At 43.8% G+C, this 12,379-nt stretch overlaps 1 protein-coding gene across 1 annotated transcript in view; it reads left to right on the forward strand.

Moving 5' to 3' along the window:
• The window catches only part of COL6A6 (collagen type VI alpha 6 chain), a 47,369-nt gene extending 35,639 nt beyond the window's left edge, over positions 1-11,730 (forward strand). The window contains exons 25-32 of the mRNA XM_066629160.1: positions 1,619-1,681; positions 3,337-3,372; positions 3,472-3,508; positions 3,971-3,988; positions 5,962-6,455; positions 7,377-7,473; positions 9,661-10,338; positions 11,669-11,730. Of these exons, the coding sequence (XP_066485257.1) occupies positions 1,619-1,681; positions 3,337-3,372; positions 3,472-3,508; positions 3,971-3,988; positions 5,962-6,455; positions 7,377-7,473; positions 9,661-10,338; positions 11,669-11,730 (1,485 nt within the window). The remainder of the gene's footprint in view (positions 1-1,618; positions 1,682-3,336; positions 3,373-3,471; positions 3,509-3,970; positions 3,989-5,961; positions 6,456-7,376; positions 7,474-9,660; positions 10,339-11,668) is intronic.
• The last annotated feature ends 649 nt before the right edge of the window (positions 11,731-12,379 follow it).

Genomic DNA, 12,379 nt, shown 5'->3' on the forward strand with positions numbered 1-12,379 from the left:
GAATTGAAAACGGCTTAGAGAGCAAAGTGATGAAAGTTATTAAAAGGTTTTTGCAGGGCTAGATACCATCTGTGTAATAATTTGACAGCACTCTTTGAAATCGGTGCTGAAATGTCGCTGAATGCGGCACATCTTTTGGGCCAGGAGTCAGTCCAAGACTGTGTTGGAATCTCTTCCTCTCTGTCTTTTCACAGATGATTTTTAAACCAGAGGCAGTCTGACATATTATAGGTGCATAGTGACAAATACATTTTGGATGCTAAACACTTGAACTGAGGGAGTAGATTAGCAAAATAGGGAAGGGGCTTAGCTGCCTGTTCTTGGATCACGGCCTGCAAACACAAATGAGTAACTTAAGAACATAAGAAGAGCCCCGCTGGATCCGGCCAAGGGCCCAGCTAATCCAGCTTCCTGCATTTCACAGTGGCCCACAAGATGCTTCAGGGAGCACACAAGACAACAAGAGACCCGCATCCTCCTGCCACTCCAACACAGAACTTGGGAAGATTTGAAACTAATTTGCTGGAATCCGACCAAATTTTACCCTTATTTTAATGTCAGCACCATACCAGTCAAAAAGAGGTCTCTTAAGTGGTATAGCCCTTTATTTTTCCAGTCTTAAAATAAAGGATTTTCAGCCCAATTCTATTCACCCTCCCCCCACCAATGCAGCAGGGCCAAAATGGCTACTGCTGCAACCTTCATGGGGGGGGATGGCGGGCAAGTCCGGGAGGTCTCTTCTGAGTAAGGGAATAATTGTTCCTTCACCCAAGAGTTAGCCTCTACAGCATGGAGGGGGTCTACATGAGCTTGTGCTAGTGAAATTGCTGGCGCTGATCCATGTGGACCTGTGCCGTGGGATTGCGTCCAGGAAGGGGTACTTGGTGGCCACCACTCCTGCCAAACTTGCCCCTTTCCAGGACCTGAGAAGGGATTAGTAATGAAATGCATGGATAACTGAAATGTTGATAGAAAAAGAAGACCTGTCAGTCTCAAAAGTGGTTTGCCATGTGGCTGCAGCTAGAGAGAAACAACTCTAAACTCTCTAGGACAGAGGAAACTAGTTGTATAGTTCTTTAGAGATCTTGGTCATAAATAAAAACAAGGAAAATGTGTTTTGCTTTCCTTCTTTCTTCAAATGTGAATTGTGAACCCCCTCTAGTCCAGGGGTCTCCAAACATTTTGGCCAGAGGGCCGCATCAAATATCTGGCGTGGTGTTGAGGGCCAGAAAAATAATTTAAATATAAAATTTAAATAAATAAATTTGAGATGGAACTTAGATGAGTGAATAAATGAATGAATGGGCTCATTCATTCAACCTCTCTGGCCCTCAGAACACCCTCCAGATGCAATGAGAGCACAGTTCTGGTCATGTTCAGATGAGTTGGCCAGAGGCTTTCAGGGGACAAGAGGTTGACTGCAGGGTGGATAGAGGCTTGCCATGGGCCACATCTGGCCCCTGGGCCGGGGTTTGGAGAGCATTGAGGCTGCAATCCTATACACATCTGCCATTTGACTTTCATGCATCTTGCTGATTTGATCAATCGCTTTTTTCTTCATCAAATTGTAATTAAACATATTTTTATATCGGGCTAAACCTTAATGATATTTTTTAAGGCTCCTGCAGGCACTACTGGCTGGAAGGGTACAGCAGGAGACCAGGGTCCTCCGGGATATAGGGTATGAATCTCTTACATTTGCTTTGTGCACCTTTATTTGGAAAACTCATTCACTGTGAACAAGAGCATGACACGATAGCAATTTTAAGCTAAATACTTGCTTTATAGATATATTATACATTAAAACTTAATCACTTGCAACACATGTAAGTTTCAGGACTGTGTGATTGTATTATTAAAATTATTAATAAAATATTTACAGGTTGAGTTTTATTATTCGTGTGGGTTCTGTTCTGAGAACTCACATGGATGGCAAAAATCGCACTATAGCAAATCAATTTAAAAAACAAACCGCCTTTGCTCAAGTGATTTAAAAATAGCCTTGCTGACCTTTGTGATGTTAAGATATAAGGCGACAATCCAACAATCTGTCTCTCTCCAGACCCCTTAGAAAGGATTATCTTTCTTTCACCTGTTCAGGGGTAACTATTGTAAAGGACTGTTTTCCTTTTATTTAAAAGACCTTCTCATCATGTTGAGATAAAAATCTCTACAACAGTAAGAAAAGCATTTTAAAGGGGTGCATTTTTCCCCTTCTCAGGAATCAGCACATTCCTTCTCATTTGCAGTGGCCATTTGTGTTGAGTCAAATCCATGTATAAAAAATCAGTGTATAACAAGGTCGGACCTATATACTGTATTCAATTTTTCAACAAAAACTTCACAAAGCAGTTTGCATAACAAAATAAATGAAAAGAAAATGAATTAAAAGAATAATGTGACCTATACATAGATTGTGCTGTGTTTGAGTTTTTAAGGAGAACAGTGACAAATGTCAATCTAAACAGGAAGAGCACCTGTTAATAAGGGTGTCTTGATGTAATCTACTTCCTTAGGAGTTGAAATATATAAATCTAAATATATATAAATTCTTAATAATAATTGCCATTATTGGTATGGTATATAGCAGTGGGTCATGATCCTCCAGCTGGAGAACCACTGCCTCTTTCCCTTTACGGGGTGGGGGCAGGGGGAAGGCAGCGACATAATCCTCAGGATTGCACCCCTGCAGGGACTTTTTAAAAACATAACTTACCTGCTGCCAGGGTGCAGGGCTTGTAGAAAGTTAAAAAAAGTGATCTCAACCCACTTCCGGGTTGTGATTGTGAAACCAGAAGTTGGTTGCGATTGCTTGTTTTACTTTCTACAAGCTGTGGAGAGCCCTGCAGAAGGCTCTGTGGGGCTTCCTGCACCCCCTGGACCCTGGCAGGAGGTAAGTTATGTTACAAAAAGCCCCCTTCTCCTGCAGAAGTGTGATCCTGGGGATCACATCACTGCTTTCCACCCTTACCCTGGTCCTTGAACTCCTAGGGAGTCTGAGAACCAGTAGTATATAGTATTGAGTTTACAACCTCAAAACTGGGCATCTTAAAATTCTGAGACCTAAAATACTAAGAAGTCAACAGACCTGGTAGCTGTACTGAATAGTCAGTAATATTATGTTATAGTTGCCTCACCTAATATATTTTCTTGATATTTCATTAGGGCTGCAGTCCTATACACAATTACATGGAAGTAAGTCCCATTGAACTCAGTGGGTCTCACTTCTGGGAGGCATGTATAGGATTGTGCTGTGACCGTTATGGCTGTGCTTGGGAAGCTGTTTCTTTGTAGCTTATTTAAATATAACCTACTTTCTCCCCCCTTTTCTTCCAGGGTGTTAAAGGCGCAAAAGGTGTGGCATCCTTTTCAGTATGTATCTCTGTCATGCCCCCTGATATATTAAGGAAGAGCTTCACAAATATTTGTTCAGATGACACATAGTGTATTCTTCCTTTTCTCTCTCTACAGCCATGTGAGCTCATTGCCTATGTTCGGGAACACAGCTGTAAGTATTATTTTATTTGTATTTATTTAAAACATTTCTATCCCATCTTTCCAAAACCTCAAGACAGTTTACAATACTTGATAACTAGATAAAATACAATATAAGATTCAGAAAACCTGAACATTTAAAATCTAAAATATAATTTAAAAACCAGCACAACAAATGGTATAAATATCTATTGTTGGTGGTAAGTAAAAAAGCAATACATATCAAGCTAAAAATAGTAAGGGCGCAATCGAAATAAGGGCATGGGCTGGCTCAAGTCTCTTGATCTGGCCCTGAGGTGTTGTGAAAGAGCTGTAAGGCACTTTTGCACCACCTCTACAGTTAGGAGGCCGTGGATGTGCGCTGCCTCCAGCGCTAATGTGCTGGAGAAAAGGTAGGTCTGCGCCAGCCTTGTTGGGCTGGCGCAAGGGTCCAGGGAGGGCAGAATGGAGATGTTCTGGGGCGGGGGGAATGCAGATGGCAGGTGGGCCCATGGTCAGCCTAGGGCCAAGTGAGGGGTGGGGCCAGGACCCAGCACTCGTGCCAGATGCTGAGCCCACTCCCAGGCGACCCAGCATAGCTCTGGGCTGCTTGGATCTGCACCACCTCTTTAGATGGTGCAGCTCCAAGCAGCCCCATTGGGGCTGTTGCTGTGTTACTCAGGATAAGGGAAATCAATTCCCCTTGCCCCTGGCTGAGCCGCAACAGGCCCCAACCCTGTGTTGGATATGGAGCAGGCCAGCTGTCCTCCCCATTCCAGCACGGGTTAGGATTGAACTGCCTGGCAGCAAACATAAATACACAATAAAAGCAATAGTCCAGATAAAAACAACAGTCATGATAAAAACAGGAATATCCTACCTTTAACCCATGCCTGAAAGCTAATGTAAAAAAAAAAAACATTTTACTGACTCAGGGCCCAATCCTATGGTCCGCACCGCGCCTCTGTGGCACGGACCACAGTTGCAAACGTGCCTTCAGGCACGTTTGTGGGACTTACTGCCGGGCTCCCACCGGAGGTGGCTCAGCTCCAGCCAGCACTGAGCCAACACCCGGTGGGTGCCCGCGTTCCGCGGCTCGGCAATGCCTGCCACCGCCAGGCTGCGGAACGGCAAATGGGGTGGGGACGGGGGCGTTCCGGGGAGGGGGGAGGCCAGCGTGATGCGGGGAGGGGGTGAGGAGGCCGGCGTGATGCAGGGAAGAGGGCATGCCAGAGGCGTGCCTGGGGGCGGGCGGGAGGAGGACCCGCGGAGCTCTGCTCCACAGGATCCTTGGCACTCGTGGAGGTTGCATGCCTTACACGAGTGCCTTTACCTTAGTGGCGCCCTTTGGGCACTGCTAAGGAGAGTAGCCCCATTGCAGGGCTGCCTCCTTTACCCGGGGGAAGGGGACAAACGTGCCCTACTCCTGAGGTGCCTCCTGCAGTAGCGCGGGAGGTGCTGGATGCGGCAGCAGCCCTTGTGGTGCTGCCGAGCAGGGGCATCCCAGGCAGCTCAGGATTGGGCTGCCCCTTAGGATTGGGCTGCCCGCCCTGTGCAGTCATTGAGTTACGGATGGGGGTAGGTGGATCTTTATTTCATGATTGGATCACCTCTGGTTACCAAAGGGATGGTCTCTAACAGGATGGTGAATCCATTAAAATGGTCCCATGCCAGAGGCATATGAATCTGAAAGCTTTCCAAACAGCTCTGGGGAATTATTGATCTGGAGTTGCCCAGACTCAGGGAATAGACAAAGAATTCATCTGTGGTGTTTTTGAAGAGACATTTGAACGTGTTCTACATACTAACAATAATTTTTTCTGTCTTTCGTTTAGCTTGTTACAAAGGTAAGTTGTTAACATTATACTATACTGTGCCCAAATTTATTAATCTGACTTCTCCTATGCACACTTTCCTGGGAATAAATCTCATTTAGCAGAATGGAATTTACTTTTTACCATGTAGCCACCACACAGTCTCAGCTTCTAGACAAGCTGGCATGCACAGTCCTATTGTTTTAAATGTAAGAATAAACCGCCTCATATACATACAATACTCTCACACTGAGATCACTGGTGAGATCACCAGTTGGGGCTCACCAGGATCCATCCTGTTTTTCACATCCCACCAAGCATTACTTTCAGTAATTATGCTCAAAGGGCATTTTAAAGTGCTAGTGCCACTCTGTTGATGATTCAGTTGTCTAGCAGTGGGCTTATAGACCTGACTCCTGCTAATTTAGGTAGTTAATTTGTTTTATTCATTTTAATATACTCTATTTTGGAATGCAGGCACATCATATTTTGGAATGCTGGAGTCACTTCTGGAAAACTGGTCTATAAATTTAAAAAAAACAACTGTCTTATAATGATTTTACCATGTTGTGAACATGACTATCTGGCCTGAGTATGCTAACAAAAAGTGGAATTATGTGTGTATTCCAAATGGATTGACTTATGAAATTTCTGGATCTTCTTTGACTTCTAGGAACAATGGAATGCCCAGTATATCCCACTGAATTACTATTTGCCATGGATGTATCCCAAGATACCACACCCCAGTTATTTGAACAAATGAGAGAGATCATCATAACAATCGTGAATGACACCAAAATCAGAGAGAGCAATTGCCCAGTGGGGGCCAGAGTGGCTGTTGTGTCTTACAGTTCCAGTATCCAACATCTGATTCGCTTCTCTGACTTCCACACCAAGGACCGATTGCTCCAGGAACTCAAAGTTCTTTCTTACCAGAGATCCACAGACAGAAGGGATATTGGTGGATCTATGAGATTTGTTGCCCGGAATATCTTCAAGAGAACTCTCCAAGGTGCTAATGTAAGGAAAATTGCTGTCTTTTTCAGCAATGGTCAGTCTAGCAATCCACTTTCTATCAACACAGCAGTCCTGGAGTTCAGTGCATTAGGTATCGTGCCAGCGGTCATTGCTTTTAAAAACATCCCAGAAGTCAACCGTGCTTTTGAGGTGAGAAACTATTACTTTTTCTTCTTTTTATTCAAGAGAAATGTCTCAAAGGTTGTTTCAAGAGAAATGTCCATTGAGTGCAATGGACCTGATGTAACATTTTGTGGGCTGTAGCCCACTTCACCAGATGCATGTGATATGCAGCCCAGAAAAGGTTAGCTACAATATGTTTGTTATTGTTTAAGAAGTTCCCGCAAGTCTCTTGTTTTTGCTGCAACAGTTTAACACAGAACTTTGGAAGTTGTTTATAGATCAGTGTCACCAAGTATTCATTTAGCTAAACCTGAAATCAGATTGACCTATGCTTACTTTCATCCCTCACCCTGAACTGGCTTCATGGTGATCCCTTGCAGTCAATGAGATCCGACTACATGATAGTGTAAGCCAAATCAGAGTGTGAGCAAAGCTTCTTGCCCTCACTCTGGTGATGTATGAATAAAAATAAAGAAAAAAATGGCAGCCAGAAGCACTTTGGCATGCTGTTGCCACTGCTGCCAAAACAACAAGAAAGTGGACTGAATTTTGTAGGTCCTCTCCACCTGAGAGACAACCTCCCACACTTCATAGCCTTTACATAGGCTTCACACATTTGAGTTCAGCACTCACTAAGATGCTTAAGGGTAGCTTAAGGGTACATCAGATTGGTAGTTCCATCTTCCCTGTTACATGCTGGAACTCAAGCATGGTCCTTCTTAGCCTTAGAACTAGAGTGGGCTGCCATATTTCAGAAATCTGAATAGTTAGCTGAATTACTCCATCAGAAATTAAGGCTGTCTGGTCATGATATAAGTTTTTACAGTATTTAAAATATCCTCTTTAGTTCCTTTAATGGCGGGGAGGGGGGATGGTGTCAGCAAAGAGTTTAAGCCCCAACTTTTTCGCTTGCTTACCAAAATGAAACTTTTTCATTTTTATTTCTAGATAGATGATTCTGGGCAGTTTCAAATCATTGATGTGCCTGGTCAGGGAGATTACAAGTCATCCTTACACAGACTTCAGTTGTGCACCATTTGTTATGGTATGAAGCATAACTTGTTTACAGTTACATTTTACAAGAGCCAGCTGTATTTATAATATTAGGCCATAAGCCCGAGTGAGTAATCATAATTAGAATGACTCTCGTTTGTTTAACTAATTGTGGCATCTATCCCCATGTACTGTACTTATGTATCTTGATTTATATAGAAATTTTCTATTGCTGTCACCATCATCTTTGTTACACGAATAACATGTCTTTCCCACAGGAGAAAATAAACTCACGTACTCACGTACAAACAAAAACTAGAAATGAAGCAGTTAATATCCTACAATACTTGAGTCTTTGTCCTGGTTATCTCCCCATAAAGTCACAGGACCAGGTTATCTTTGGGATAATATTGGGCCAGGTTTATTAATTCATAATACATCAATCATATTTCATTCTGCAGCATATCCTATCTACACCATACTCCTCTCCCTTTTTAGTGTAGGCATGTACCCTGGGAGAGATTGCATGCAAACTATTCTTCCTTCCTTGGTTTCACTACCCTAACTCCAACCTGTGGAGTAGGGCACTTGGTTAATGGAGTAAGGTGTCTCTTACTCCATCAGTATGTATGAGGACATTTCCATTTTTAGGTGATTTGTTTTAGCATGAACGTTCTACTACTTTATAAGTTTATTACAATAACCTCCCCTGTCCAGATGTCAGAACCTTCCATTAGCTTCTTATATGACTGTTTGACAGTGTTCTACAAAAAAGCAATTCCACAAAAAATATAGGATGAGCATAGCAGTGAGTCAGAGCAAACCCCATAGAAGGCATGCACACAAGCACACACCCCTATGAAGAACACAAATAAATTTGACACTAGGGAAATACTTCCTGTTCCTCAAATATCTGCCAGGCTGTTCATGCAAGGTGAAACTGACACACTGAGCACTGCTGTTTGGAAACATGTGTCTAAAGTGCTGGTGATCTCCACGATAGTGCTGAGAAGGATCTTATTCTCTTCTGGGAAACCTGATGCTTCTCCTCACCTGAGATCATATCAGAACCACACATACAGTCATGCCCTGGCTGTATATGCAAGGTAGATTCACTGACACCAAAAGCACAGGATAAGGGACATGTTTCTACCCCTCCATCTAACTGCAGTTTGTCTGCCAATCAATAGCCCTTGCACTGAATTCCCTGAGGAGGAGGAAGAAGAATGGGGGGGAAGTGCCTTGACCAACCTCCCTGCTTCATTTCTCTCCTTCTCTAATCCATATAATCCATATGACAACACAAACACTCAAGCCTTCCCTGGGTGGTGTGCAAGGCTGAGCAAGATGAAATGAGTAAAAGCATTCAGTAGGGTGGTTTAAACAAACCAAAGGAAAAGGTTTATTGGGGATTTAATTGAGGATCTAAACAAAACAAGGAAAAAAACAGACCATCAAAATCCATTCTTGTGCTCAAGAAGTAAATTTCCAAAATAAAGGAAAAAACAGAGTCTAACTAAGACTTCCCTGACTTTGAATCCCCACCCACAATAGCAGCATCCTTCTGGCACTCGAAGAAAATCTATTCCTAGGAGTAAACTCCTTTCTTGCTGGTCAGCATCCTGGCAAAGTCCAATATATCTTGCTCTCTCTGGCTCTGGCTTCCATCTGCTCCAGATTTCTCCACCAAGCTATGCGGCTCTCTTTTATCTGCTTATTGGATACCTTGCTCCCCAAGCTCTGACAGGTTCGTTTTAAATTAACTGACATTCACATTTCCTGTTTCAAAGTCAGATGGGCAAAGCTGGACCGAACCAGGTATGAACTAGGTTTTGGTCAAGGCTACTAATGATACCCTGCAATCATGGGAAGGCTGAAAGAGTATGAAGAAGGCTATGGTGCAATCCTAACCAACTTTCCAGCACTGACTTAGCTGTGCCAGTGTGGCTTGCACTGCATCCAGCAGTGTGGAGGCTGTCAAGGAGGCCTCCTCAAGGTAAGGTCATGCTTGTTAGCTTACCTTGGGGCTGTACTGCAGCTAGGCCAGTGCTGGAAAGTTGTTTAGGATTGTGTCCTATGTGTGATATCTGACTAGAAATCTAGTCAGGTTGGAGAATCTCATAGGCAGCTTCCTGTGTGAGCCTCATGGTACATAAAAAGTTGTCTTTTAGGGGAAAAAAAATAAGGAGTTTTCTCAGGAGAGTGGTGTTTGCTCATGAAACCATTTATTCATTTGCAGATAAATGTGAGCCAAGAGCCGCTTGTGAACATACCAGAAGAACCCATCCACCACAGGAATATGTGGATGTTGCGTTCATTTTTGATAACTCACGAACAATGAGTCATGGTGAATTTGAAAAGATGAAGGATTTCTTAAACAGAGCACTAGACAATTTAGATGTTTCCTCTAAGCCTGCGACATCTTCTGTAGGTGATCGGGTAGCTGTGGTGAGCTATGCCACTCCAATGATATTTCAACCACAAATGCAGAAAACTGCAATAAAGACAGAGTTTGATTTGGTGACTTATACCAGTACACAGTTAATGAAAGAGCATATCCAAGAATCTGTCCACCAGCTGAACGGAGGAGCTGCTTTTGGTCGTGCCATCCAGTGGACCATCAATCATATTTTTTCAGTAGCTCCTAGACCAAGGAAGCACAAGGCCATCATTGTTATATCTGCAGGGGAAACAAGTCCATGGGACAAAGAAGTGTTAAAGAAAGTATCTCTGAGAGCCAAGTGCCAAGGCTATGCCCTGTGGGTACTTTCATTAGGACAGACATACAATGGCCCAGAACTCGAGGAACTGGCAAGTCTACCCTTGGAACAGCACTTGATTCAGCTTGGCAGAATTCACAAGCCTGAACTAGAATATGCGGTTACATTCCTGAGATCATTTCTACGTCTCCTTCGGAGTAAGTCATAGTGGATTATTTTTAAAGAAGACTTTTAATAGATATGTTTTTATCACAATATTTGCATCAGCCTCAATTTAAGCAGCACAATATCCCATACCCACCTAATGAGTGGAGAAATGCATGGTGCGCTGCATCCACAAAGCCTTCCTATGGGAGGATGGCTGTGCTTGTCTTCATATTTTATCCTCCAGTCAGGGAGCAGAGAAGGTGTGACCCTGCTAATCCTTTTTTCGCCATCCCTTCAACTGACTCCCGCAGTCAACCTTGCCTCTTTTGGTGGGTGATACGAAGTGGAGAAGTGTCAGGGAAGACCAGTTCATGGCATGAAAAGACACATACTGCAATGACGTTGCTGCCATGCACTTGGGCTTGGATCCCAAACTGTTTGTAATCCAGGCTCTGGATTATCAATTTGTGTTTTTCTGCATTGTTTCTTAGTGGACTGAGAGTCCAATCCTCTTTAGAGCCAGTGGTATGAGCTTACCGCCAGTGCTGGGTGTCGTAAACATTCCATAAATCAGGTTTATGGCACCCTCAGTGTAGAGACCACTGGCACAGTCAGCGCTGAGCCAGCACCAGATGGATGCCACCTTGAAGAAGAAGGGAAGAGCTCTGGGTGGCAGTGAGGTTTGTCGGGGTGGGAGGAAGAGGGGGAGGAACCAGGCTGGGACCAGTGGAGCCCTGCTCCACTGGATCCAATGCTCCATGTTGGGCTGGAGGAGCATGGAGCTCCTCCAGTGAGGGCAAATGTCCCCATCCCCTGAGGAGACTCCAGTAGCTGCTACAGAGCCCATAGGATGCAGCAGTAGCCATTTTGGCACCACTGCTCCTCTGGGCACCAGGCAGCTTAGGATTGGACTGTGAGTGAGTAAAAGTCCACTGTGCTAGGCAATGCAGAGACACCCTTATCTTCTGGTCTTGTGTTCAGCTCATACGCAATAATACGCATACACATTGTTGCCCAATTTCTTACAAAATTGTTTGATGCTTCCTACCTTCCCATACTGGGCTGCAAGTTGCACATATTTCTGAAAATAAAAGGCATCTCTCATAAGGGGCCTTCTTTCATGCCCGCCCCCACTCTCTTGCACGATGGACAAACTTTGCCCGTTTATGGGGATCCTTCAAAATTGGGGAACAAGTAGGGTCCATCTTTGAAGTCCATACAAAGTTATGTTCTGGCTCTTGTTGTGAATCAGCCTTAACACTGATTCCCAAGGGAAGGGAAGAAAAATTTGGAAAAGTGCCCAAAGCCATAGGAATGCATTGGGACAAGTATTTCCAAGTATCTTATTTTTATTGCTGTGTTCTGCTGTTGTAACAACAGGCGCCTTCAACAACTATCCAACAGCTGAACTGAGAACAAAATGTAAGAAGATCATCTCTTAAACATCAAGATACAGTTCAAAGAATCTCATGTAAGTCCTGTAATCTTCATGGATGTATGCCAATTAACTAGCAAAATGCTCATCAATTTGAGTGGGGGGTGGGGAGACCTCATTGCACTTCCTGTGGGATCCTTGTTTGTGGCGGATGTTCCAATCAAAGTCACAAATGTACTGTAGGTTTTGCCTTATGGCAAGGGAGTTCCCAAGTGTCACATTAGATTTCTCCCAGGAGCAAAGGAGCACTATCTAGTTTTATGGGAGAAGGTAAAAGGATGCAGTAAAAACTACTGCTGGGATGGAGAAACTATCTTCTCTGCTGCTATCTTCTGCTGGTCTGGAAGAAGGTTGTCTCCCTTGACCTTTGCCCTCATGATTGCTGAGGACTTTGCTGTAGCAATGAAGGGTAAGACTATGCCAAATAGCTCTCTAAAATGCACAGGACCATGTTCATGGCTTTCATGGAGGCTCCCATTCCCTCCTTCCTTCAGCTCTCACCCTTGCCTCTTCCCTGATTCCACTTTATGGCATCAACGCCATCTTTATAGTTCTTTTTCCCTGGCAAGGAAAAGATTGAAGAAGTGGTTATTGCAGTGATGAGGGTAGCTGGTTTGAAGTAAAAGGAGAGGAGAGAGAATCTCCAGGTAATTGAC

The sequence above is a fragment of the Tiliqua scincoides genome, chromosome 5 (assembly GCF_035046505.1).
Source record: "Tiliqua scincoides isolate rTilSci1 chromosome 5, rTilSci1.hap2, whole genome shotgun sequence".
Taxonomy (NCBI): Eukaryota; Metazoa; Chordata; class Lepidosauria; order Squamata; family Scincidae; genus Tiliqua; species Tiliqua scincoides.